This window comes from Argiope bruennichi, chromosome 5 (genome assembly GCF_947563725.1).
Source record: "Argiope bruennichi chromosome 5, qqArgBrue1.1, whole genome shotgun sequence".
NCBI lineage: Eukaryota > Metazoa > Arthropoda > Arachnida > Araneae > Araneidae > Argiope > Argiope bruennichi.
In genome coordinates, this window is record NC_079155.1 from 65,590,018 (window position 1) to 65,617,220 (window position 27,203).

General features: G+C 27.3%; 1 protein-coding gene across 6 annotated transcripts in view; it reads right to left on the minus strand.

Annotated features, from left to right (window-relative positions):
• LOC129969275 (potassium voltage-gated channel subfamily KQT member 4-like) overlaps positions 1-27,203 on the minus strand; it is a 355,767-nt gene that overhangs the window by 86,854 nt on the left and 241,710 nt on the right. For all 6 annotated transcript variants that reach the window (XM_056083765.1, XM_056083767.1, XM_056083764.1 and 3 more), the window contains exons 2-3: positions 26,064-26,154; positions 17,618-17,744 (exon numbers count right to left, since the gene is read on the minus strand). In XM_056083765.1, coding sequence (XP_055939740.1) covers positions 17,618-17,744; positions 26,064-26,154 — 218 coding nt within the window. The remainder of the gene's footprint in view (positions 1-17,617; positions 17,745-26,063; positions 26,155-27,203) is intronic.

Below are 27,203 nucleotides of genomic sequence, written 5' to 3' on the forward strand. Positions count from 1 at the left end.
TTTTTAAATAAGAATTTCTTTGTGATCATTTCTATGTCTTATTTTGTCGGAATATGGTAATTATCACCCTGACTGCTTTACTATTTAAGATACGACTTTCATTGTATGGAGATTTCTGCTTTCCTTGACGCCTTTCATCACACCTTGAAGATTGTGCCGAAAATTTTAAATCATCCTGCGTATGTGTATAAGCATTTGTTTCGTATTTATTCAGAATCTCAAACGTACTCATTCAGAAACTTTATCTCTATGGAATATGCAACTATAATTCATCATTTTCCTATATGTAAACTGGCGCCATTTAATATTCTAAGAAGAATTGGATGCAATCATAAGATTTACCTCTTGCTCTGACTTAACATTCGAGATAAACTAAATGACCAATTTGTCGCGAAAATGAGACTGACACCAAGGTAGATGTATTATAGCTTCCAATACGGAGCGGTATGTGCACCTATATTTCATACAAAGATATGACCCATCAAGCGAGAGAGGAGTAGGGAAGCAAAGCAATCCCGACACCATTATTTCACCACCCAGGGAAGTAAGAACCAAACGAGAATTTCTTATCTTCGTATAGTGAATATTTATTTTGGGAAGAAAGGAATGCTATTATGAATTAAGAAAACATAACCATTTTAGGTGCTTTGGATTTACCGTTTAAGACTGTATTCTTTAATATACAGAGTGAAACAAATACAGGCAGTTGTACTAAAAATTACTGTAATTACTAACATGTTTTGTTCAAACATCTGTATCTCAAAATGTATAGATTAGGCCTTTCACTTTTTGATACACATTAAAATTCATGAAAATGAAATAAAGATAAACTATCTCGAATTTGAATCCCTATCATACTGATCTCATGTTTAAAAAATTAAAAGAGATTTGAATCTCCAATTCGAACAGTTTTAGTATGATAACATTTTATGTTTGATTCGTTTAGTCAACCAAAATTATATTTTTAAAATTTTATTCTTAATTATATAACAGCAATAATATCATCACAGAAATATGTATTTAATATAGTCGTAACGTGATCCAGTAGAATGTAGCAAATCAAACAATGATTATACTTTTATTTGTTGCCAAATTTAACAGACGTTTGAAAAATTATTAGAAATAATTATATGCAAATAAAATTAGTATACCTAATAGCTTATTCATTCATTTTAAAGTTGTGTAAAATTGTTTTTGTTCATCATTCTGCCATTTGTCAAAAAAAATCTAATGATTCTTCTTACTATGGTTTCATTTGCAATTTACTGAAATATCTCTATCAAAGTTAACAGCTGCTTTATGCTTTCTAACATAATAAATAATTTAATAGTATCTTTGGTATGCTTTGAATACCCAAGCTTTATTGCATTATCTTCGGAATTTTGTGCAAAACATTCATTGAAGTGGAACTAAGTTTGCTCGTAAAAGAGCTTTGTCTTGTTAATTCCATATCTAAAAAGTGAGAGAATTTGTAATTTTGCACATAATTAAATTGTTCAATTAATTTATGGGTCTAACAAAGGGAAAATATTAGATGGGATAAGCCATTATAATAGTCATTAACAAATCTGTGTTCTACAAACATTAATGAATATAATTTTTTTATTGATTTAGAGATAATCATAAGCATTCCGCAGTGTTCTTTGAATAACTAATCTTATAAGTCAGAAGGTTAGAGTAAAAAGACAATATGAAAGAGAATATAATTACAAGCAGTTAATTATTTTCTATTAAATAGGTGTTTTTTCATGTTTGTCTTAATTTTAGACTTGACTACAGTCATTTATTATTTTTACAAATCTTTATGTTTGTAAATGTAATTTTTCACTTGCTTTCTAATGAATTAAAGTTCTAAATATTTGATCATACAATATTGTTTTAACAATGACAAACTAATATCTTAAAATTTTCAGAAATTAACAATTAATTTATTTGTTTTAACAAAATATTGGAGAGAGGAAACATCTGGAAGCAAATTTGTAACTAAATTTATTGTACGTTTGTGGATTGATATAATAATTAATTATAAAAATAAAAAAAATAATTGAAACAAAAAAAAACTTTAAAATATTGTTCTTTAATTTATTATTAATTTGTATAATATGTAAAAAACTAAAAATATTTTTATTAATTATCTGTAAGATGAAAACAATATTATAAAGGTGTACTGAAATCAAATCAATGGCTTAAGGAAATCAAACTATAATAATTACCATAATATGTATTATAAATCAACATTATATACATGCTTCAAATTTCAATATACAAAGCATTTTTATTAGTACCTCAGGCTTTCTTAACTTTAACTTTTTTTCTTAAACCTAAATATTTAAATAAGTAACATTATAAAAAAAATTAATAAAATCATTCGATGGATTTTTTTATTTTTAATATTTTAAAAGCTCTTTGATTTTATTAATTTAAATATATGTTTCAATGTTTTGTATTTTATGTTTTGCAATCGTTATGTGCTGAAAGTTTAAAAGCTATTGCAGCGTCAGTGAATGACAGTTAAGCATTTTAGATTTTTGTTTTTGCTTTTAAATTTGTATGATAAAATTATTTTCTAGAATACTTTATAAAGTTTATATACAAACTTATGTCAGCATTAGAAAAAAATGCAGGATTATTAATTGGACTCATTAAAGCAAATCGTGATTTCATTTTATTGTAAACTTTTTCTTTGACTTAAATTGTGAATTATTTCGGTACAATTAACAGTTAACTTTTGAATGCGATGATTTTGAAATCAGATGCACTATTTAATAATTTTTTTAAAAAATATGCCAAATTTTTCAAGGAGCAGAAAATAAAAAAATGTAAATAATCGGAAAAATCTACTAGATTTACAAATCTGGTATAATATTTTGTGAATAAATATTTTTATTTTATGAATCATAAGACAACTCTTGAATATATACCTTACTGCCAAAAATCGCTTTCCTAAGTTGACTACATGTTTAATAACCTATTCACAAATATTTTAAATTATCTGAATTTAAGTCAACAAACAGATTTTGATCTGCCAATTACCAACTGAATCAAATTTTTAAAGGCGAAATCTATTTACCATAGAAAGTTAATTTACCTTTTAGTTTGGAATTTTATAAAACGCTAAAACAAAATAATAAATGATTGACAAAAGAAGTCATTCGTCAAAGAAGCAGACAACGCATAGTTTCCGAAAATCGCGAAACAAGGGATGTATTGTAATCTGAAAATCTGACATGAAAATAAATTGCAGCGATTGTGTAAGCCTTCCTGACACAGACAGAACTATTTATATAGTTAAAAGAGCTGCATTTTCTTTTTATCTGTCAGCGCTTTCGATTTTCATTGTTTTCCGTCAGTACATTCATCTCTTAGAGGAAAAGGAATGGAAAATCAGATTCAGAAGTAAGTTAATTCATGAATAAAATTCAAAGCATTTTGCTTATGTCACAGGCTATTTGAATTTTTAACAGTATAAATAATACTGCTGTTTTTTAATGAAAAATTATATTTTATTATATTCTTCTGAGATGGGTATAAAGAATTGAAATAAAAAGCAACACAACACCGTTTTAAATAACTGTTATTCAATGTTTTATTAAATTATTTTTTTAAGGTATTGGAGCAAATAAGAATGGTTTAAGCGTTAAAATAGTCCAAAATTAAAATCAAACTATAGATTTCAAAATAAATTATAAGTTTCCAATTTTTTTTTCAGACTTGTTCATTGATAAATCATATTTGAATAAAAAGAATAAAGAATTGAAATGGAAAAGAAAATGAGAATTTAAACTTGATTAAAGTTTGTAACATTTCTATTTTTTACATTAGTGAATTTTTTACCTAAATGTTTACAGCTGTGATCTAAATAATAATAAAAATAATTACATGTATCATAAGATCAAATGATTTTTTTACAAAAAAGAATAAAAAAGCAAAACTTCGTTGTCAAGGAATTCTGCCTACAATTTTAAAAGGCATTAACGAAACCACCAAAAAATCTAAATGTTATCTATACTAAAAAATTAGAAGTAATATTTTTAATTTTTGACTTAAGTTAATCTAGTTTTTTTTATATTAGTTGTTGCTCTCTAGATTTATTTTCTTTTGCTATTATTATTATGGGACAAATTAATTTCAATAACAACTGCTATGGGATAGAGGGAGTAACAAATTGAAGTAAAGAATAAGCTAACTCTGTAATTACATGTAGTTCTCTTTCAATATTGTTCATAATTTAAATACAAAATTCATTGCCTTCAGTTATTGCATCAGTTATATATTTCATTCATTAATTCTAGTAATGATTTCTTTTCAACATGTGTCAGAAATGCTCTATCGTAACCCACCAATATTCAGCTTAAAAGATATGCAGGAACTAAGCATTCTCCCATATCTCATATCGAAGCGTTGAATTATGTAGATATAATGATTTGAATGATGAAGTGCTTGTAACATGTGGAAAGATGAAAGTAATTTCTGACAGGTCATTTAGTCCAGCCTGTCGGTTCAGTTGATTAATTACTCTGTTACTTTCTGGTGTGAGTAATGATCTTCCCGGGTTCATGGCTTGTTACATCACTATTCTCATTTGCGATTGCATATGGAACAAAATAAGACTCTTTCCTCAAGATTCTGAGTTGATTAGAGAAATAGTATTAAATAATTCTCCAGGCTACTTGTGAAGTATGCTTTGGAGCATACTGAAATTTTTATGTCCAATTAAATTAAAGAATAATTACATCAGATATAATATGAACCTGTTTCACACTTATAAATGTAAAGCGAAACAATAGTGTAAATAGCGAAGAACTGCTTACATAGACAAAAAAATTCTAGAAAAAAGAGTAAAAGTTTCCCAATACACTATTTTGATGTAAAATGGCTGCATGTTTAATATAATAATAAAACAACAAAGATTTAGTCCCCAGCTCCAGCCACCCGTCTCTCACATTCACCCAAATTTTGCTTTATATGAAAACTCCTGACCTCTAGATAAGACATCAATGAATGCAGGCCCCGTTTTGAAAAAAAATCGAGAACATTATTTCATTGCATTGTCTATGAGAAAAATTAATAAAGAGATCCTAAATCGCAACTACTGTGCCGATGTCACCATTTTTTATTTCATATGAAAGCTCATGTCCCCTAGAATGCATAAAAATGATCGTTTGCCTTCACCCACCAATTTGATTTTTTTTTTTTTTGCGCTGAGATAACTAAAATAATTAGAAAGAAAAACAGTCTCCTAGTCTGAACTACTTGACCAATTTCGTCAACTTTTATATCATATAAAAGATCATGATTCTTAAATAAGGCATTAATGGTCAGCGAACCATCTTTTATTACCCAGAAAATTCCGAAAATTTCATTTTAAATTTTCCATAGGGAAAAAAAATCCACAATAGAACTCTCCATCCCCAATTATTGTACAGAATACGCCAATTCTTATTTGATCTGAAAGATCATTATTTCTAGATCCGTCAGCAATGGTCGCCTAACTTCACCATCTATTAGTTTTGAGATATAAAAAATATCACACTGAGAAAAACCTTAAACTCAACAAGAAGATTAATTTCCCCTTTTTTTGTTATTCGTCATTTGATTTAGTTACTTAACAAGTTGAACTATCCTAGTAAAACGCTCTATATACTTGTTGTGCAAGTATTTATTTAAAATACTTTTTGTTGATATAATAAGTACTTTTCCAAAACTGATTGATAGGACTAAATTAATTCTATCAATATAGTGGAATTTTAGTTACATTGACGCATTTTAAAGCAACATTAGGCTGTTTTAGGATAGACCATGTAATTTTGGACCACGACCAGATAAGAGGATGCCATCTGAGCTATCCCCCCTCTCCAAACTGCCACACTATACCAGTGGGTGGACGCATGGCGCCGATGGATTTAATTTGAACCAGATCAGTTTATATAACGGATCTTAAGTGGAATCGGTTCTTTTATCTAGACCATGCGGTCCCGAAATCAATACCGTATCACAGCAACTACGGTCTCATCAATATGGTGAAGGAATAATTGATCGCCGAAGGCTCCTATTTCAAATAATTATCTTATGTAAATCCTATGTATGCTGATGATCCTTTGCTTTTGTTGTTTTGCTTATTCACTGGCTAAGAAAGGAGTGGTTAAAATATTGTACAATATATTCAATAATTTTTTTCTTTTCACAATGCGAATATGCAATTAACTAAGATGCAATTCATCTTCCTGTGTTATATGAAATAGTTAAATAAAAAAAATTGAAAGGTATTTAGAAAATTAAACATTTATTCTGTCTAGAAAACGCAATTTTTGCTGTCTGTTAAAATATAAAATGCAAAATGTCTTTTATGTACTCATTTTGACTTTTATTTTCATAATGATAATAGAATGCTTAGCGTGATGTAAATAGCGATAAGTATACAATTTCATAAATTTAACTTTGAGGCTTTTATTCTATTGCCAAAAATATATGAGGGAAAAAATGTGAGCGGAATATAAACAATATGAGCAGAAAAAAGCTATATAAATTTTGGATATTTGTTCAAGACAAGAACGTAGAAGAGCTATAGTAGTACATTTAAAGGTAAGGACATTACATCAGGTGAAGGATTGCAAATAAACAATCTTATTTGTCTGATTCAGGAAAATTCCCCCTTAAAATTAACATGTTATTAAAAATGAAGGCAAAATTTAATTAAATTGAAGTAAGAATAATTTTTTTTTATTTTTCAATTTTTCACAGCAAAATAAACATGAAATAACTTTCCATATTTTAAAGCATCTGGATGCCACAAAAATTTATAAATGGTATCAAATAAAATGTGATATATGTATTGATAAATGCCAACTAAAATGAATCTCGTAAAAATTATTTACTTAACAAAAGCTACTAAATGAAGAGATTTTAGTATTTTTGAAACTAGAAATAGACCAATAATTGAAATGAAAGCATGGGAAATGGATCACGAAAAGTTTCATTAATGCTCGAATTAAAAACTAATGCACATACATAATTGAATGATAAACATGATAGAGATTGCAGAAAACATTTTAAAATTAATCAAATTATGATTCTTCGGCTCAAGTGCGACCTTTTCACATTTAAACTCAAGCGCGAATAGGAATTGACATTTCCTGTGCTTTTAATCCTAAGCGTTCCACAATGTGCATACCAAATTTGATTTCATTCCCATCATCCATTTTAACCCTTTAAAGGGCCATTTATGTTAAAATATTATGTTATATTATATATCATATTATGTTAAAATATTTTTAGACTTGAAATTAGAATAAGAAAAGGGATTCATTTAGCTTATTATATAAATTTAATTTGATTAATTAATAATTAAGTAACAAATCAAGACACATCATTTTGTCTGAGATAAAGAACTGAAGCATCTAAGTTTCTGAGTTAATAAAAAAATTTGTCAGAGCTTATGCCAACCTACATAATTTCATACAAAGATTGATAAATTTGGTAGTAAGCAAACTTCCCACGGCCCTAGAAAGGGTTAACTAGGAATACCACCAAACAGCGGAAGATATTTTATAACTATCTTGTAATTCACATTTCCTCTGAATTCGTTATTAATTACTATAAGACTATTTTCAATATTTGTATAAAAGTAGACTGCAGAAATGAATGGAATCGATTTATGCTTACGAGATAAGTATAAATAATATGCTACCCCAGTTTAATTACTGAATCCATTAATATGAAGAAAGATATGAAAGTAAAACCTGCAAGTAGTTCTATAATTAGATGGCATATCCACTTAGATATGGTTATCACTTACGATATGATTATCACATGAATCGGATTCACTATGAGGCAAAAACATCTCGAAAATGGTCAGACAGTGGAACGCTTAATAGTAGAATAATAGTACGTCTCTTAGACTTAGAGAGAAGTTCTGAAGGGCTATAATTCCTCAGAGCGAGTTCCTGGAGTAGTAGAAATTAGAAGGGAGCATTGAAGAGTCGAAGCCGAGAGTTAAAGGGGAGTTGGACACTTGGAGCGACGTTGATGGTAGGATGTTTGGCAGAAGTTCCGATGGTTGAAGGCAGTTGAGACCTACAACGGTTTGATTCTGTATGTGAATTCCTGAAGATAGATTTTCAACACCCTTAAGGCACGAGTGGGAACCTGACAGCCGAAATTAGGAAATTAGAATAGAAGGACAACCTTAATTCCTCTGGTCCAAATTTGTCCGAGTGATAAACCATAATAAAACCTAATAAAACCATATTAAATATAACCATAATAAAACCATATCCTAATAAAACCATATTTTAATCATCTTAATAAAACCATATTTTAATCAATAATTTAATCGGTTGTTTATTCTAGTGGTCATCTGTGCAATAATAAATTCGAATGTGTGCACTCTTCAGGCCACACAGCTTAACTGAAATTACCAAATTTGGTATTTTATACTATTTTCATATATTTTTTAAGGTGACATGTGCACCTCGGATCAATTTTTTTGAAATTTTTATTAATTAAAAATTAAACCGAATATTTTTGCGATAACTTCCGAAACTATTATGCAAAATATGACTTTTACACCGTTTCGAAATGTAAAAACTTTTCTTTTTCATCATAAAAATTATTATGAAAAAATTTCTTAAATTTTGGCGTATTTTTTTAAAAATATTTTTTGAATAAATTTCTGACAATAGATTACTTAAAATTCAAAATGCTTTTATTGTTTCATGAAATATTTAATCCCATGATTTCCTATTTTTTTTTATTGAAAGTCAAAGAAAATGATTTTATTCAATATCCACGTTCTTTTAACGATATATATAAAAAAAGTGAAGTAACTATACCGAAAAAGATTGAAGATAAATGAAACGGACAATTGTGTTTCTAATAACACTGTGATGTCATGGCACTTTTCTCCATTAGGAATGCTCGCGTAAATAATGAACAGAACTTATATAAGATTATTAAATTTGAAAGTCTTTAACGTCTGTCACAACTTGTTGGTATCAGTATTATATATTATCCAAACATTAAAATATACCCTATATATTCAGTATTATATATTATCCAAACATTAAAATATACCCTATATATTCAGTATTATATATTATCCAAACATTAAAATATACCCTATATATCCATCAAACGGGACAGTTACCATACGCGACTAGCTTTAAAATAATATGTCGTTCAGATTCTTTCAAAGCAGAATTGCGAAAATACATTCTTCAAATATGATGGAAGATGCTAAATATAAATATAAATGTCTTCAAATATAAATTAAAATATAAATTTCTTCAATATAAATATAAATTAAAATATAAATTTCTTCAATATAAATATAAATTAAAATATAAATTTCTTCAATATAAATATAAATTAAAATATAAATTTCTTCAAATATAAATTAAATTTCTTCAAACATAAATTTCTGATGGAAGATGCTAAACAAAATGGAAATAAATTAGAAATTATTTAGAAATCTGGACTTTTTTCCAAATTAGAGATCTTCAGATCATATACACATTTAAGCGTTTTTTACTTTTTCATATACGATGCGTTAAATTAGAAAGTACTGTAGTCGACAAAAAATTCGTGATTTCGAAGTTTCAGACTTCCTGTGAGTTAAAAAAAATCATTGAAATTATGTCTGTCTATCTGTGAATAATATAACTAAAAAGTATGGAATTAAGTATATACTATCTACACAAAATTTGTAGACTTTGGTCAATGTTTGAACAAAATACATTCAGAGTAAGTTTGTTAGAATACAAATATACTGTAGCTACAGAACAAAAAGAGCCAGATGAATAAAAATTAGTACACAGATTTAACACTTAAAGTGCAGATTTGTATAAAAGTTCCTGACAAATCCGTCAAGGAGGTGTCCATTTATTAACTAATACTTTCGCATGCATGTAAACGCAATAACTCAAAAAGGCAATGATATTGTTACAAACTTGTAATTTGCTTCCCATCACGGCTAGTATCATCGTAAGAAAGACCGTTGTACGATCGGTCCTGTACGTGCTGAGATCAATGAACTTAGAGCTTGGCGACAGACTTGGCGAGCATTTGGCGGCTTGGCGATAAATTTGGCGAGTTTGGCGACTAAATGGATAATACCAGAAAGTTCGAGAACTTTCACGATCCATCCACTAAGACACGAGGTACAGCCAGGTACGCCCTGATTGGTCTGAAGATTCCAGCCCCGCCTCCCGGAACTATAAAAGACAGGTAATCTGAATCTGAAGAGGAAGTCGTGTGTATCGGAAGAAGTTGTGTGGATCGTCAAAAGTTGTGTGTGTATGAGAGGAGTCGGAGTCGCCGACAAATAAGAGAAATTAGAGGATGAGACAGCAAGAAAGCTGCTGAACTAATGAACTATTAGAGATTAAAGGCGCTGCGTCAATAAGATTAATTGACGGTATTTGTAGTAGAAAAATTTTTAGTAACAATATAAATCAATGAAATTCGATATGTGGTCTTATGAATTAAACTATATTTCTGTGTATAACTTTCAATCTATTAGGAAAAAGTCGTTAAAAATACATATTCGGTTTTCAGGCACTTATGTACTAACCGCATCCCAACGATTAATTGTCAAAGATTCCCCGCTAATGGGTTCTTTCGTGACAATTGTTCGTCAATGGCAGACGGTTCATAATAAATAGATACTGCCTTTCTTTAGTATACTCTGAAGGAGCGTGAAAATAAAAATCTGAGCATTCAAGATGTTCAAAGCCTTTACCAAGGCCTTAAATTTCATGCATGAGTAAGATTATTAGAAATTATACCAGAAAATTTCATGGAGACAACTACTGGTTTATTATAGATAATTTCTTTTTGAAACGATACAATCTCCACTATTTATTCACAAGATAAAATATTCCATTCAGTTAGTTCAAAAACTGTAGAATAAAGATTTAATCTGGCATTTAAGTAAAATGATTTGGAGGAGAATCGTTGATGCATTTTAAATTTCTGTAGTCATTTCAATTCACTATGCTTGCAAATCGGAAAAGGTAAGGTCAAGAACCGCATATCGATGAGAAATATTTAAATGAGCAGCTGAAATGAAATTTGAAAGGCATACATTGGATATAATGGATTATTATGCGTTGCTACCAGAGTGTGCAATGCCAAAATGAACAACAATGACGGGCTTGAGATAAACCCGGGAAATGTGCAGGCATTTTGGATTCGTTGAATATTAATGTCAGTATTTGATTTAATATCTATTCAAATATTGTATTTTTTGAACTGAGATTTTAGATCAAAGGTTCAATAATCAAAGGTAATCAAAAGTAAATATTTTAAATCAAAGGTAGGATCAATACAATCAACGAAACAAGTTCAATCCATCTTTAGAATATAATTTTCCCGGGATTCTAGTTTCTATTTGTTATAAAGACACATCTCTTTACTTTTAACACACCGGGATAACATAATATTTTCCTGTTTTGAAAAAGATAGGATTTTTTAAAAGTCCCTTATATGCCCATTGGTTGATGTCCCCAAAATTTGAAATTTTATATTCCAATATTTTGCTTTCTCTTATTTTAATTATTTAATATTTACTTATAAATATTTATATAATATTTTAATTATAAACCAGTTATAATATTTTTAGAATTTATTTAATTAAAATATGAATATATACTACAGAGTCACTTTGTATAAATTTGGTTTATATATACTATAACAATAATAAATAAAATATACATAAATAAAAAAATACTTTTTAGTATCTTAAGTAAAGTTTACTTAAAAATATTTTTATTTTGCTTTCTTAATGTTCTTTTTCAGAAGTAAGCAGACATTAAATACGGAAATGGTAAATGGATCCTTGATTCTATTTGTAAACCAATTTTTTCTTGATACTTATCATCACATCTTTCACAATTACGCAAAAGTTCACTCGAAATAGAGTAAGCCATCATGTGGAGACAGCCATAAAAAAATTAGTTTTCACTAAGATAAGAGACAGTGAAAGCGTATTCAAACACACAAAACTACAAAAAACGTTTACATCTACGTTAAACGTTACACAGTTTACATCTTTTATTGTGTTAGTTCAATACACTACAACATATGTAATTAACACGTTGAAATAGCAGTATGCTTCTGTGGTCAAAAAATACCCGAAATGGTGGCATATGACAAAAGGTATTAATTTATTGGTAAACATTTATTACTTTCGAAAACTAATTTAAATTTACTTTGTTATTTCTTAATAAAAATTTATTTATTATTTTCGAAAATAATACCCTTTGAATGCAATATACATTTTGGCAAAGTTTTTTTTAACAATCTCAAAACGTGTGTTTAAGACGTTTTTGTGAAACATCTTTAGAGTTCATAACGAATTTTCTTTTATTGAATTAATGGACTCAAAACAAGATGTCATAGATCCGTATTTTTTTGTTGATGTTTTTTAAAAGCACACGAATATTAATTGAAATGTGAGAGGGAACATTATCATAATTCAAAGTCATATCATATCATATCATCAAAAGTATCACAATTTTAGTCATATTTCAGGTCATTTTTGACGAATTACTTCATTCAAAACATTCAACACATTCAAATAATCTTTACTGATAATTTGGTCGGTTGGAATTCATAAATCATAACACAATGACAAAATAATGTTGGCAACAACCAACATTAATTTTGATTTTTGAATGACTTTGTTATAGACTTTTTCGACTTTGTTCCATCTTTCAAATGTTCTTCACATGACTGACAAGTTGTTTTTGTAACAAAAGCATAGAACCAAAAGGAATCGTTTAAAAAAACATCTATCTCCTACTAGAGCTTGTTATTTTTTTAAAAAATAAATTCAAAATTCTTGGAACAACGTGAGAAGTAAGTCATCCATTGTAATTCCAAATGATATTCTAAAATCCCTTGGCAGGAATTAAAGGATATAGAACTTGTCGAATAGTCTCTTATTAGACGACGATCGCAAGCACTAATTCCCAGATCTATCAATATCTTGATCATTAACCGAAATATAACAAGCTCTGACCATGATGTAGATTCTCTATCGTCTTCAAACTTTTCATTCAAAAATTCTGTTACCTTTGATAAAAAAATAGTTTTAAAAAGTTTTTTGCATCGCTTCGAATTATTTTATAGTAGAAATTTCAATGTGAAAATAAAACTCAATGCATATTATTTGTTCCATAATATTTGCTATTTCGGAAGAACCAAGATTGTGAAAATAATTCTAAATACAAGCAACTTTTTTTTCAGACGATTAAATGAAATAAGTTCCTGAATGTTGCCAGATTTTTATTGCCGCCTTCATAAAAATTTGCGATATCTACTATAAATATATTTTAACCGATGGATTTTGGATACTTTTCGATTACTGTACTATATCATTCAGAACAGAAATAAAATTGAGAAAACACACTTACTTTATCGAAATCAAAGTTTATTACAGCTTAAAATAATTCAAAAATACAGTCCTTTAGAAAAGGAAAGAATTAAAACGCCCCATCTGATAAATTATTAAAATAAAGAACTTTGATTACAATCCAGTAAAATAAATATTTTTCGAAGAGCAATAATTCTAATTAATTTTTTTTGAATAATATATGTTGCAAGGTTTTTATTCAGTTGATGATGAAACAGATTTTAATTTACAATACAAAATCTTCTTCTTTTAAATTGAAAATTTATCTACTTTTAAATCGGAAATTAAATTATTGCATGTTCGACTTTAAACCATGCCTGACATGTTGCAAGAATTGGTAGTAGAACAATAATAGTAATCTATACTTATAATAAAGCTCAATGTGTGTGTGTGTGTGTGTGTGTGTGTGTGTGTTGGCGCTCTACAGGCCAGGTCATTTGACATAAAGCTACCAAATTTGGTACATGTATACCTTAGAGGTCGGGAATGTGCACCTGGGGTCCCTTTTTTTGAAATTTTAATTAGAATTTTAATTATTAATTAAAAACTAACTTTCCCGCCAAAAAAATCTTCCATTTTCCCCACCGCCAACTTTTTCGCCAAAATAATCTTCCATTTTCCCCAACGCCAAATGATTAAGGCTTTAGTTCTTTTTTTCTCCCAACAGTAATGAGGCTAGGGTTAAGATTTTTCGGCGGATTATTTCAAACGATTCTGTTTATTTTCTTAATGTTTTATGCATTTAAAATTAAACATTGTTAATTAATCCATGTTTCAGATTCATTCTGAAGTACTTTTGAATTAAAATAACACAGAATAAAGGAAATTAAAAATGTCTAATCTGCATAACGTTACCCCAACTGGCGTAGAAAAATTCACGCATTTGCGTTACCGTAAAAGGCGAAGAAAATTCACGCATGCGCACTGTGTTCTGATTGTTGGCATGGCAACCATTATCAACGGACGATTTAAATTACTTTTAGGTTAGTTGTATGCTTTTGTAAGTAAATTGTATTTATGTTAGTTATATATTTTTTGTATATGCTTACAGTTTTAAGTACATCGTTTTTAAGTAGTTTTTTTTAACCTGTTTACAATGATTTAAATTATTTTTAGGTTAGTTGCATGCTTTTGTAATTAAATTGTATTTATGTTAGTTATATATATTTTTTATATATGCTTATAGTTTTAAGTACGTCGTTTTTTAAGTAGTTTTTTTTTAACCTGTTTTCAATGATTTAAATTATTTTTAGGTTAGTTGCATGCTTTTGTAATTAAATTGTATTTATGTTAGTTATATATATTTTTTATATATGCTTATAGTTTTAAGTACATCGTTTTTTAAGTAGTTTTTTTAGACCTGTTTTCGACCGATTATTTTAAACGATTCATTTTATTTTCTTAGTGTTTGATGCATTTAAAATGAAACATTGTTAATGAATCGATCCATTCATGATGAACCTGAGAAAATTTTGTTGACAAATTCTTGAGATATTACATAAATTAAGAAAGATATTCTTTAGTGCCCATAAAGTTTAAACGCTCAGTGACTCTATTATCAGTAATCATATTATTAAAAAAAATGCTTTGTTTCAGTAAAAAAATATTATTATATTAATTGCAGATTAATCCTTTACACTTTAATTTAAAGCATAAATTCTACGAGGAGTCACAGAAAATTAGAGAGATACATATCACGTTATGACTGAAGGCCTTTATAATATTATGAGTGAATTATATGACTATCAAAATTTGAAGTTTTAAAATATTTTGCTGAACAATCTATTAAAGTTGGAATTGCATAAAATATTTATTAAAATTTTGACGAACATTAAGATTGGCGAACCGGCTGGTCGCCAAAGGCGGCTAGTAAAGTAATAAAAATAATAAAATCTTTTAATGGTTCTGATGCTAATATCGCAAATTCGTGGAGTTGCAATCATTATCGAAATGTCAGTAATCAACGATGACGTAGTTTCATGAAGAAGCACATACCAGTGACAAATATTAACAGAACTTTCAATAGTTTGACGGGGAATATCTGATACATTTTAATGCACTAGATGAATGTAACATCACAGATTTACAAATGATGAACTTTCTTATTAAACTACGAATTGCTAAAAGATGTTAGAAGAACAGCCATGAAATCTGGAAATTTTTTATATGCACTTCTAATGAAGTAATGATATAAAAGTATCAATCATGAAAATATGAGATAAAAAGTTAATTCTGAATTTATAATGTTATAAAAGTGGTAAATCTAATGTTGCTTAAAGAACTGATAGATATTTTAATGCATACTGACATCATAATGTTTTATTAAAAAATATTGATTTTTCGAAATATTGAAATATTAGATTTATGAAACAATTTGATTTATTTCTAAATCCAAAGAAAACGCAAACAAACATTATGATTTTTTTTTAAACTAAAAGAATCAAAGTATGCGCCTAAATTAATACATGACTCAGAAGCATCTGGAACTTTCCAAAACGGATAATATTTTCACAACATTGTTAATGAACATTTAATAACTTAAGGAAAACTAATAAAATATGAGAACAAAAAACTTTGGTTTATATTCAACTAATTTTGCAACATCAAAGTAAGATAAAAAAATATGTATATAAGTTTTATTTCCTTCTAAAACGATAAAATGATAACATTTGATATATTCTGGAAGTGTTGATGTGCAGAAGAGTATATATAAAGGGAAACATTGATTATTGGAAGCAATCTGTGAATTGTGTTATTTCTGAATTTTCAAATAAATCTTAAAATACATTATGTTAAACTTTTGTTTCATGCCCAGGTCGTGTTTTACAATTATATATTGATGATTTTATTTTGTTAGAACTATTGAAAGTTTTTAAGCTGTATTAACTTTGTAAAGAATGCACAATATTATCTGACTTAATTGCAAGACTTACAACACACATGGGAAAGATAAAATGTATTTTCGAAACAATAGATATTGTTCGTTTGTACCTTTAGATTAGTATGACTTACATTTAAATACCATTTCGAAAAAAGTCTAGGTTTATTTTGTGAGGTCTATCCTAAAATTGTATAGGCTTTGACCCTTTGAATCTAAGTGAAACAGCTAGAGCGATATTTGAGTAGGTATTCCCTTTTTGAATTTTCTACCCATACTCGATGGAGAGCATTTGACCTTGACGAATTTTACCTGCACCATATCCGCTTGCATGGCGGTTCTTCATTGAAATATTTCAAAATTTTGGAACTGGTTTATGAAGATATTGCATAGTTAGTAAAAACAATTTCTTAGAAGAAATTTCAACTATTCAACTTCTTGGTGAAGACAGTGTAGTGAACGTTATATCCAAAACTTTTATGCATCCTTACATTGTCCAGTGATTTATAAAATAGAGACCAAAAATAAAATTACAAATACGGAATATGTTACATTTGTAGAGGGTTTAATATGTGGAATTTTAATCACATAGTCAGATACTATCATTCTGAATTTATAAATGAAACCATAGCTGTTATGAATGATTATGGAAGAAGTGTTAATAATTTTAATTTTAGACAGCATATTATATTATATTAATATTATAAATGCATATATAAGCATTAGTATATAAAAATTATCAGTAATTCCCTTTAAATTCAAAGTGCCGTCTCTTATAGACGGGGAAGTAACGTGTATCTATAGAAAAATGACTATGTTGAACTTATTGAAATAAATTCCCAAGAGGCGAAATAAGGATTACAAAATTAATAAGAAAAATAAAGGAGATCGGCCAGAAAGTCCAGTTAAAAATGTAAGCGTATATTCCATTATAAAAACCCAGGAAAAAAATTTCATAGAGTTACCTGTGAAATTGGCGAAGATTATTGAGATTAAAATTATGAACTTTCTGCAACCTGAAAAAATGTTTGTACAAAATTGATAAAATGTATTTCCCGGTATTATTATACAGTTTTTCGAGTTAAGCAATGAAGGAAATAAAAAAAAAATCTGTATAATGTTCTAAGGGCTTAATATATATTACAAAAACATAATTTTAGAAGATTTTTTTTTCTTATAGAACGAAATAACATTTTCCTTGAAACGAATGCATTTATCATAATTCGTCAAAATCAATAATGAAATGATTTCTTTAGTTTCAATTTATCAAGCCAGATATAAAGGAAAATCAAATAGGAAGGAAAAGGATGGAGGCCATGACTCACCTATAACACAAAATGGACTTCTAAGGAATCTGAGTCGTCCGACCCATCCCTGGTACCGGGATCTGCAGCCAGCCGACCAAAGGCGAAGAAAGAACTCGAATGTGAACCACACCACCATCACGATTTCCTGCAAAGGAAAGACCAAACATATAAACTCTTCTTTACAGCATTTTATGTTTCCATGCTAATTACAATAAGTTGCTGGATGGTGATTTCACCACTTGACAAGCAACACTATCTTTCTTATTCCTACTCTGTTTTTCAAAATTAATAACTTATTACAAGTCTTTGCATATGGTTTTCGAGGATATATAAATAGGTCTTCGGGAAACATAAAAACATTTCAGCTTAAATCAAATAGTCATAATGGAAAGCTTCAAGGACTAACTCAGGATTTAATATAAGCTATAATTATATTTTAGTTACCAAAATACAATAAACTTGATACAGAAGTCAAGATCTTTTTAAACTAATAATACAGAATTTCAAAGAGTCTTTTTCGATATAAACGTGAGCTGCATCCGGAACTCCTTCGTTGCCAGTTAGGCAATAGAAACTCCTTTTCGTATTATAAATCAAGAAAAAAAAATAAAGAGCTAGAACAAACATGTACATATAATGCATTTTTTTAGTTTTATATAAATGGTACGAAATATGAAAAAAAAACCACCATTATTAATTATCAGCAGAAAAAAAAATCAATTTTTCTTATTGTAAAATTTTGAAAAGTGATTGAAATATGTTGTTATTTGTTAGGCGAAGATTTTTTTTATATATTAACCTGTTAACCGCAGAATTAACTTTAGTTAGATTTGTTTCATAATGGAGACTTATTTGCAGCGACAAGTTATTTAAACTGAAATAACAAATGATAATCACTTTTCATTTGTCAGTTATTTAGTTTGATACACTATTTTATGATTTATGCAATACATATGTAATTTACAAATTTCCATTTCATTAGATATATGGTGTTAATTAGACCAATTAAAATTATTATTTCGCTGTTTGATATTTCTTGAAACAGAAAGGCATACACAAAGCAAAATTACAATCGGGACAACACATTTTGATCAAATAAGACCTTTTTTTGATTCATGCAATTTGCTCTTCCTGGTTACATTTACTTTTAAAAATTATTTGATATATAGTCGACAAAATGTCTTTCAATTCATCTAGATTGTTTTGGAATCTAAGAAGGACACATCCTCTACCAGTAGATGAAAAAACTAAGATCCATATCTATATTTTTCGACATATTTTCCGCCTATTTTTTCATAACTATTTTTTTCTTCAAGATAGCTTTTAGTCATATTTTTAAAATACTCAAATGCATAAGACAGAATGTGCAATGTTTGTTTTATAAGAGGAAACGTAAAATTAGTGTTTGAAACTAAACTGTGCAAATTATATATGTAAATGTAAATGCGTCTTTGAGTATATGTAAAATACTCAAATGCATAAGACAAAATGTGCAATGTTTGTTTTATAAGAGGAAACGTAAAATTAGTGTTTGAAGCTAAACTGTGCAAATTATATATGTAAATGTAAATGCGTCTTTGAGTATATGTAAAATACTCAAATGCATAAGACAGAATGTGCAATGTTTGTTTTATAAGAGGAAACGTAAAATTAGTGTTTGAAACTAAACTGTGCAAATTATATATGTAAATGTAAATGCGTCTTTGAGTATATGTAAAATACTCAAATGCATAAGACAGAATGTGCAATGTTTGTTTTATAAGAGGAAACGTAAAATTAGTGTTTGAAACTAAACTGTGCAAATTATATATGTAAATGTAAATGCGTCTTTGAGTATATGTAAAATACTCAAATGCATAAGACAAAATGTGCAATGTTTGTTTTATAAGAGAAAAATTGGTAATTGAAACTAAACTGTGCAAATTTAATGTTTCCATGCAGATTCACTAGGTTTTAATGGATAAAAACGATGTAAAATTCGTAATAGTCGTAAAAAATTCGTGGTATAAAATTCGTAATTCGATGTAAATTGTAAATAGTCATTCTCATTAGAGCTGTCTTCTTTTTATGACAAAATGTTTCGTCATACTCGGTTAACCAATTAAAAAGAAGGTTTGTCGTGGGTGTCAGTTTATTGATATTAATTTTTTTATTTAGTATATAATTTAAAAGTTTCTCATAGCAGACACTCTTTATGAAGAATTATTGACTTATTTAAATTCTATTTGAAAACAAGAGATTGAAGTAATCATTCCCTTTCACATCTAAAAGAGGAAACTTCTGTAAATTTCTGCTTAAAAAAATTAATTATAAAAGTTTCAAGGAAGCAGCTTTTTTATTGAAAAGGAAACTAATAAAGTTTGAATAGTATTTTCATATTTATACATTCATTTGATTAATTTGTGATATTTTTCTATAAAATTAGGAAAAAAAAATGCGAGCCGAATTAGTGTTTCATTGTTTCATACTTTTATAAAAATATGATACGCTTTGCATTTAACTTCGTAACATAGTGAAGGAAATTGAGTATGCAATTTGGATTATTTTTCTTTAAGAAATTAGGTTCAAATTTCATAGTTCCAACTTTTAGTATCAAGACCATACACCAACTTTCATTTATGCAATTCGTTATATTTCTGAGTTACCACATTCGCATGCGCAAGAATAAGCAGACTGCTAATAATATGCAGATTTTGGTCCAATATATGATGCGAATTTATAAATTTGACTGTCAAACTTCGACTTTCCCTTGTTGCGTTTCTAACTTATTATATTCAAATTAATTTTTACAAACCAGATCTAATACATTGATGGATTCGATCATCAAAATTCGATACAATCCATATATTGAAAATTTGGACATAAAGACTGCCAAGCAAATTAAATTATTTAATTTATTACGGTTTTGAATCATCGCATTCGTTGACAACCACTCATATTTTAAAGTCAGTTTTTCTGAAATTAGGCAAGTCAAAAATTTCAAAATTGATCCAAATCTCGTAGTTTATTATATTATTTATCTTTTCAACTTGCATTAACAATAAATTAAAGGAATAAACGAAATATTTCATAATAAATATGATTACATTGTCAAATTTTATTAATTCGGCAATAATATACTGCATAATAAATAATGCTTTAAATAAATAAACAATCCAGTTGATTTCAATATATATTATTTTATGATGTAGAAAAATATTTAAAAAGTTCTTTGAATGTCTCAATTAATCCGATCAAGAAGTATACACTATTTTATTTTCTCAAGGCACAAAAAGAAGTAAAAGTTATTAGATGAAAACAATTTCCTTCTTAGCTGAAATATTAGCCATTTATTATGAGTAAAGCCCTTTTGTTTATTCTTAACTAAACTAAAGACTGTGAGATAAAAGTCTCGCCGGCTAAAGTAACTAAATTGAGCGTAATAAAATACATTTTATTGCTTCAGAAACAAGATTAAATTATGTGATATTTCTATTTAAAGAATTATGCTATTACAGCTTGTAATGCTTTCAACTATAACATTAACAAAAAAGGGGGGCATTTATTTGCTTCAAACGAGACAAGTCGCCGTAAATAGTATTGAAACGATAATGAAAGCTTATAACAATGATAATAACGACGATCGTTTTTTATTAAGTAAGAAAAACTACAAATAAATATATATTGTGTTCTTTCTTTCATGTTTTGGTAGGAATAGAAATGATATTCCCATTAATTCATTAAGAAAATTATATTTTTACATCAGGAGATACTTGTAACAGTCAAGAATTATGCAATTAATATTTGCAAATAAGAAATGACACTCAAATTTATTTCACAATAATATAAAGGAGGCAGATAATAATGTATTTTGATTTTGGTATTAGCACTCAGTTTTTAAAGCTACAGAAAGAGCGTTTTGGATCATCTTAACATTTTATCACAGTTAAAATTGGTAATTTTTTTACTGTGATAAAATGGTAAGGATGACATCTGAGAACACAACTTATTCTTCGAACCTCCAAGTAACATTAATTTGAGAACATTAGATTAAAGTATATAAATTAAAGTTGCACAAGATTGGAAATCTTATAATTTAAATGAGCAGTTCTTGTATATATAATTTATTTCGTGTATTTCGGAAATAGCTCTACCGATTTGGGTCAAATTTTATATTTAGATAAAGTTTTACTTTTTGCGCATATGGGTGAAATTCCTGAAAAGAAAGGCGATTTTACACACACAGAAACACTTTTTTTATAACTAAACATTGACAGGTGGCTACACATGACCAGTATAAGTTATCAGAGATAGAGTAGAGTGTATCCTTCGGATTCCTAAGCCTTTTTCTCACGTTCGATCGCGCGTTTGCATTTCAATTAGATCAATCCTTACAACTTTAAACGAACCATAGGATATAATTTTATTTACGAATTTACAAAAAACAAACGAATTAAAAAGAAAAAAAAATGCCGAACGAAGCTCTGTCTTCCCGGTTCTAGGGGTTATGCGAAATCGAATCTTGTATCATAACATTTAAACCACCAGGCCACAGTAGTCTTCTCAATACTGGCCAGATCATGCAAACAACATCTTCGTATAAAAATTAACAAAACTGAGATACTTGAATATTTCGGTAAACCAAATAAGATAAGAATGTTTTAAATGATTAGAATATATCTGACATGATATTTCTAAACAAGCAACAAAATAAAGATATTTGGGATTCTGAACAATACATCCAAGATTTGAATGTTGCAGCTCATCAAAATATTTCTAACATCATATAAAAGGCTTTTATTTCAATGTAGGAAGGGTTTATTTCAATGTTATTTCATTGAAATAAAAGGATTTTAATTTCAATGCAGCTATATTCAAAATTTATATGCTTAATACATTATTGACTACAAAAATCTAAATATTATTTTTATTTTGTTAAAATATAAAAATTCCTAAATATACTACGTTACAAAAAAACTTTACTTAAAGAAACTTTAGAAATCATTTTACTTTTAGAAATTATTATGAAAATTTAAGAGTCATTATAAATATCTTTATTTTGTAAATTAGGAAAATTTTTAGAATCTTTATGTTCTAAATTAAAAACATTCCAAAGTACAGATCAAGAATGTAGCAATATATTATGTAACGAAAATAACAGACTAAATTTTCATCGTATAATAATCACATTACAAATTAGATTTGCATTTTGTTTTACACTGCAATATTACAATCTTTTTTTCTTAAAATATGCTCAATACATTTCAAAATTAAATTGGAGCTGCGCACTTAGTGAATGTCACAAAAGCCGATTTGATTCTATTGATTTCTAATTTGTGTGATTACCATTGTTTTCGAAATGTTTGGTCATGCTATATCATCTTCATTAGCATTCATTTGTTTCGCACCGCATTCAAATTGAAATTGTACTGTTGTATATTTCTATGTAACGATTACGGAGACTAACAATCTTTCGAAATTCTTGCTTCTTTATATATTAGATGACAGTAATAATCCAACATTTAACAATACTTCTTAAAAAAATCGAATAGAGAAATCACTTTAAATTTTTAAAGTTCTCCTATCTTTAAAAATATAAAAAATATTTTAATTTTAAATAAAAAAATATATTATTCTTAATTATATATTGAAATTTTCACTTCTCAAATTTGTAAAAGATAAATAAAGAGAAGAGTTAGAAAAATAAAGGAAAATGTTTAGTTTTATGGTGAAACTTAACTCCGGCGGCAATTGATTTCCGCCAGACGGCAGAATGAGAAGCCGAATATATATATATATCTTTATATATATTTATTATATATTCATATTATGTGTGTATTATCATATATATATTATATGTATATATCTTTATATATATTCGATTGAAAATATAGATAGAGTATTTACATGCACTAGACATTTGATATTTCCGAATATACACTTTTCATTTAGTAAGATTATATATATATAATATTTTATAATTTCAAATTTTAAAAAAATTAGAAGGTATTTTATTACTTATTAATGTTCTATTATATGAATTTCCTAATTTATTATAATGAATTAAAGATATTTTAGGATTTTAAGGTATTATGCTCAATCTTTGCATTATTTTAATTTAAAAAAGAAAAATAATTTTTTTCCGTTCATTGGCTTCATTGTGAAACCTCAATTTTTTTCTCTTTACCTATTTTTGATCGTCTACATGACTAAAACTCATTTTTGAAAGTAATTTGAAAATGGAGCATGTGGTGAACGATTAAAGAGTTTAAGACGTTTTTTGATGAGAAAATTATAGAAAGAATATTCCATATCATATTTCAAAATTTCATCGATTAAATGTACAGATGCTTTAACTTTATGAAATAGGCAATTTCTTTTGATACGAATTTCTAAGTTAATTTCTTTTCATACGAATTTCTTTTGATATGAATTTCTATTACTTAAAATTAAAAAAAAAAATTTCTGAATTCGCAAAATTTATAAAGAAATAGCCTTTATTTTTTTAAGGATTTTTTTTTCATTCCTACTCTTCCTAAAAAAAGACATTTTCAATAAAAGAAGTTTTCCTAAAAAATTTTTTTTCTTTATTCACAAAGGACGTGAGAATTTTGTCTCAAAAAATATATTTTTTCTTTCTAAGGAACGCAGCGCAATGCTTGCACATTATTTCTATAGATATTTTTTTTTGAAAAAAAAAACTCTTAGTAAGGGGAATTCAAAGCTTAAATTCTGCCTTTTAGTTATTTTCGCGAATTTGTTTCGAACCAGAAAACCCAGTAAACAAGTCAATTAATTATTTTCTGAAAGCTACTAAAAATTTTCTAATTATTCTTCTAAACCTATTTTGCACTATTTAAAAAAACCCTCGGAAATACAAGCAGGAAAAAGTCATTAAAAACTACGAAAATTTTTTCCGACTTCTTTGGGCTATGCATTACGTGCTTTACATTCTATCTTAAGCAGCAAGAATTTTTCTTGATTCTACGAAAACCATTTCTAGGGTGTTATTTTTTTCGAAGTTACATGAAATGGGTGGATGACTACGATAATGGGGTAAGCAAGATAATAAACAAAATAATAAATAAACTAAGCGAGGAAAATGTTGAATACACTGATTTTTTTAAATTTCGCAAACTTCGTTTGAACTTAAATTTATTTCGAATAAGAAAATAACTTCCTTGAATGTGATAAAATGAGAGGAAATATTCAAGGTGGGAAAAACGTGACATGTTTTATAAACAGGATTCTACTTTGTAAAAGTATATTTATAAATATAATCAACTTACTTAGATTGCTTTGTAATTGGTTAGATCTTTAGTTGTTTATAATTCTGAATAACCTTTAAAATTCTTTTAAAAGGTATTAATTTATTGTGATATGTTGGCTCATGTATTAAATTTTAAAACTTATAATATTTAAATCTGTGATTAACCTAAAGTAGCAGTAAATTTAAAGGGAAAAATCGTTTGAAATGAATAAATATTTTAGATATTCTTTAATTCTTTACATAAATTATAATAAATGATAAATTAAAGAAAAAATTAAAATTTCATTTTAATTTATATAAACAACGGTATATATATATATTTATTTTATATATTATCAACTTCCTAATTCTTTATTTATATTTCATTATTATAAATATGCAATTTTGAAGAAAATTCTTTTCAAATATTTACCAGATGGCACCACGCGAAATTGAAAAATTTTATTAAATTATTGTATATTATGATATGAATTTGTATTGTACATATGTATGATAAATAAGTTTTGAAAATTCACAATTAGTATATTTTCATTAACAATAAAAAAAGTCAAACATTTTAACATTTCAGCATATTACGAAAAGAAAAAAAAATCGATTACCAAATTTCATCGTTTTTTAAAACTGAAACACTTGAAGTTATGTCTCGTGAACACCTATGAACACCTAATAAATGTCTCGAACAGGATGTTTAATTTAAAAAGAGAAACTTAAATTTCCAAGATAAGGGTTTAATTTACTGACTCTTTAGTTGTCAATTCTTTTTCTGATATGAGCATTTCTTGCAAGAAATAGTTTCAAGATTGTTTAAAGTATCATTAAAAAGACAAATAATGTAAATGAATATTATATGATAAATTTTTCATGAAAACAATGCAATCAAGTCACTTTCATAAATCAGATTTCATAGATTGAATTAACAAAATGTGTTTCTAAAATTGCAGACCAATAGATCGTCAATCCCTTGCTTAGATTTGATTGGAAATTTTATAGATGTCTACGCTTTAGATATTACATCTATGTATTTTTCTTTGTATTAGCTATCATATTAAATTATATTCGAACAACCGGACAGACAGTTTCTCTGAGCATATTTTACTCAAAATTTGATATCAAACTACAAATTTATATAAAGACCATATGCCAACTTTCATCCATGTAGATCAAGAAAGTAATCTGAAAAGTAAACAAGTGATTTAAAGTATTAAATGCACTTACCATTCGTAATAAAATAGAACTAGCAATTTCTTCAAATTCTGCTATGGTAGAAAATACGCTTAGCACCAGACAGAAAAATACCATGCAAAACCTGAAAATGAAGAAAAGAATCTGCTTTAAAAAAGGAAATTTGATAAAGAAATTATTATTATTTACTTTTATACAAACATTAAATTTCTCCTGAAAATGTAATAAAAAATTGAAATATATAAAGTGTAATTTGAAACTAAGCAAATAGTAGTCTCAATGAGATTTTAATATTTTATGTATTTTTTTTATTTTACCAGATATTTTTATTGCTAATTATACAATGATGTTTATTAGTTCAATATAACCTATTACTACATTTTTGTTCTTGATAATTTTACTTTTTAAAAGCTATCAAATGCGTTTGAACTTTAAAGTTTCTAAATGTTATATATTTAAAGAATCGTATTATACCATTCTCTATGCATAATTATTAAAAAATATATTAAAAACATTAAGTTATTATCTATTTAAATTAGTCAATCAAATTCTATCTTTTTTTTCCAGGGTGGAAAAACATAGTATTTGATATAGAAGAAAATATAAAAAATGCAAGATTTGATATTTCCAGAAGAAAAATATAGTATTTATGTAGGGAACAAAAAGATAATTTCCACATTAATTAGTAATGTAAAATTAAATTGAGTGTTGCCACTTATTTTTTCTCTGTGAAAAGGTAAACAAACGTAGATACACCTATCTGTGAATATATTCAAAAATAAAGTAAATCTCAAGGCTCCAAATATAAACACTTGTACCCATTTAAAGTTTTCGTATTCATTAATTCAATAAGTAATTAAGGTAGTGATTAAAATAACCAAAATAGTTCTGTTTTCTCACACTTCTGTCATTTTGTAGTTAGCTCACAAAAGAGAAATTTGTTGTAGTCCTGAAGACAGTTTTTCTGCCTTTGTTTCAATACCTATCAGGCATCTTAAACAGCGAGAAACTGCGTATTTAGGTCCTAAATAGAGATATTATAATAGAGAGTAGTGTAATATAAGATGAGATATATTAACAATGTAAGATAGGAAATAGTATATTATTCTATTATTCTGATGTCTGATTATATCTGATGTCTATTATTCAGTCAAATGCATTATAAATTGAAAA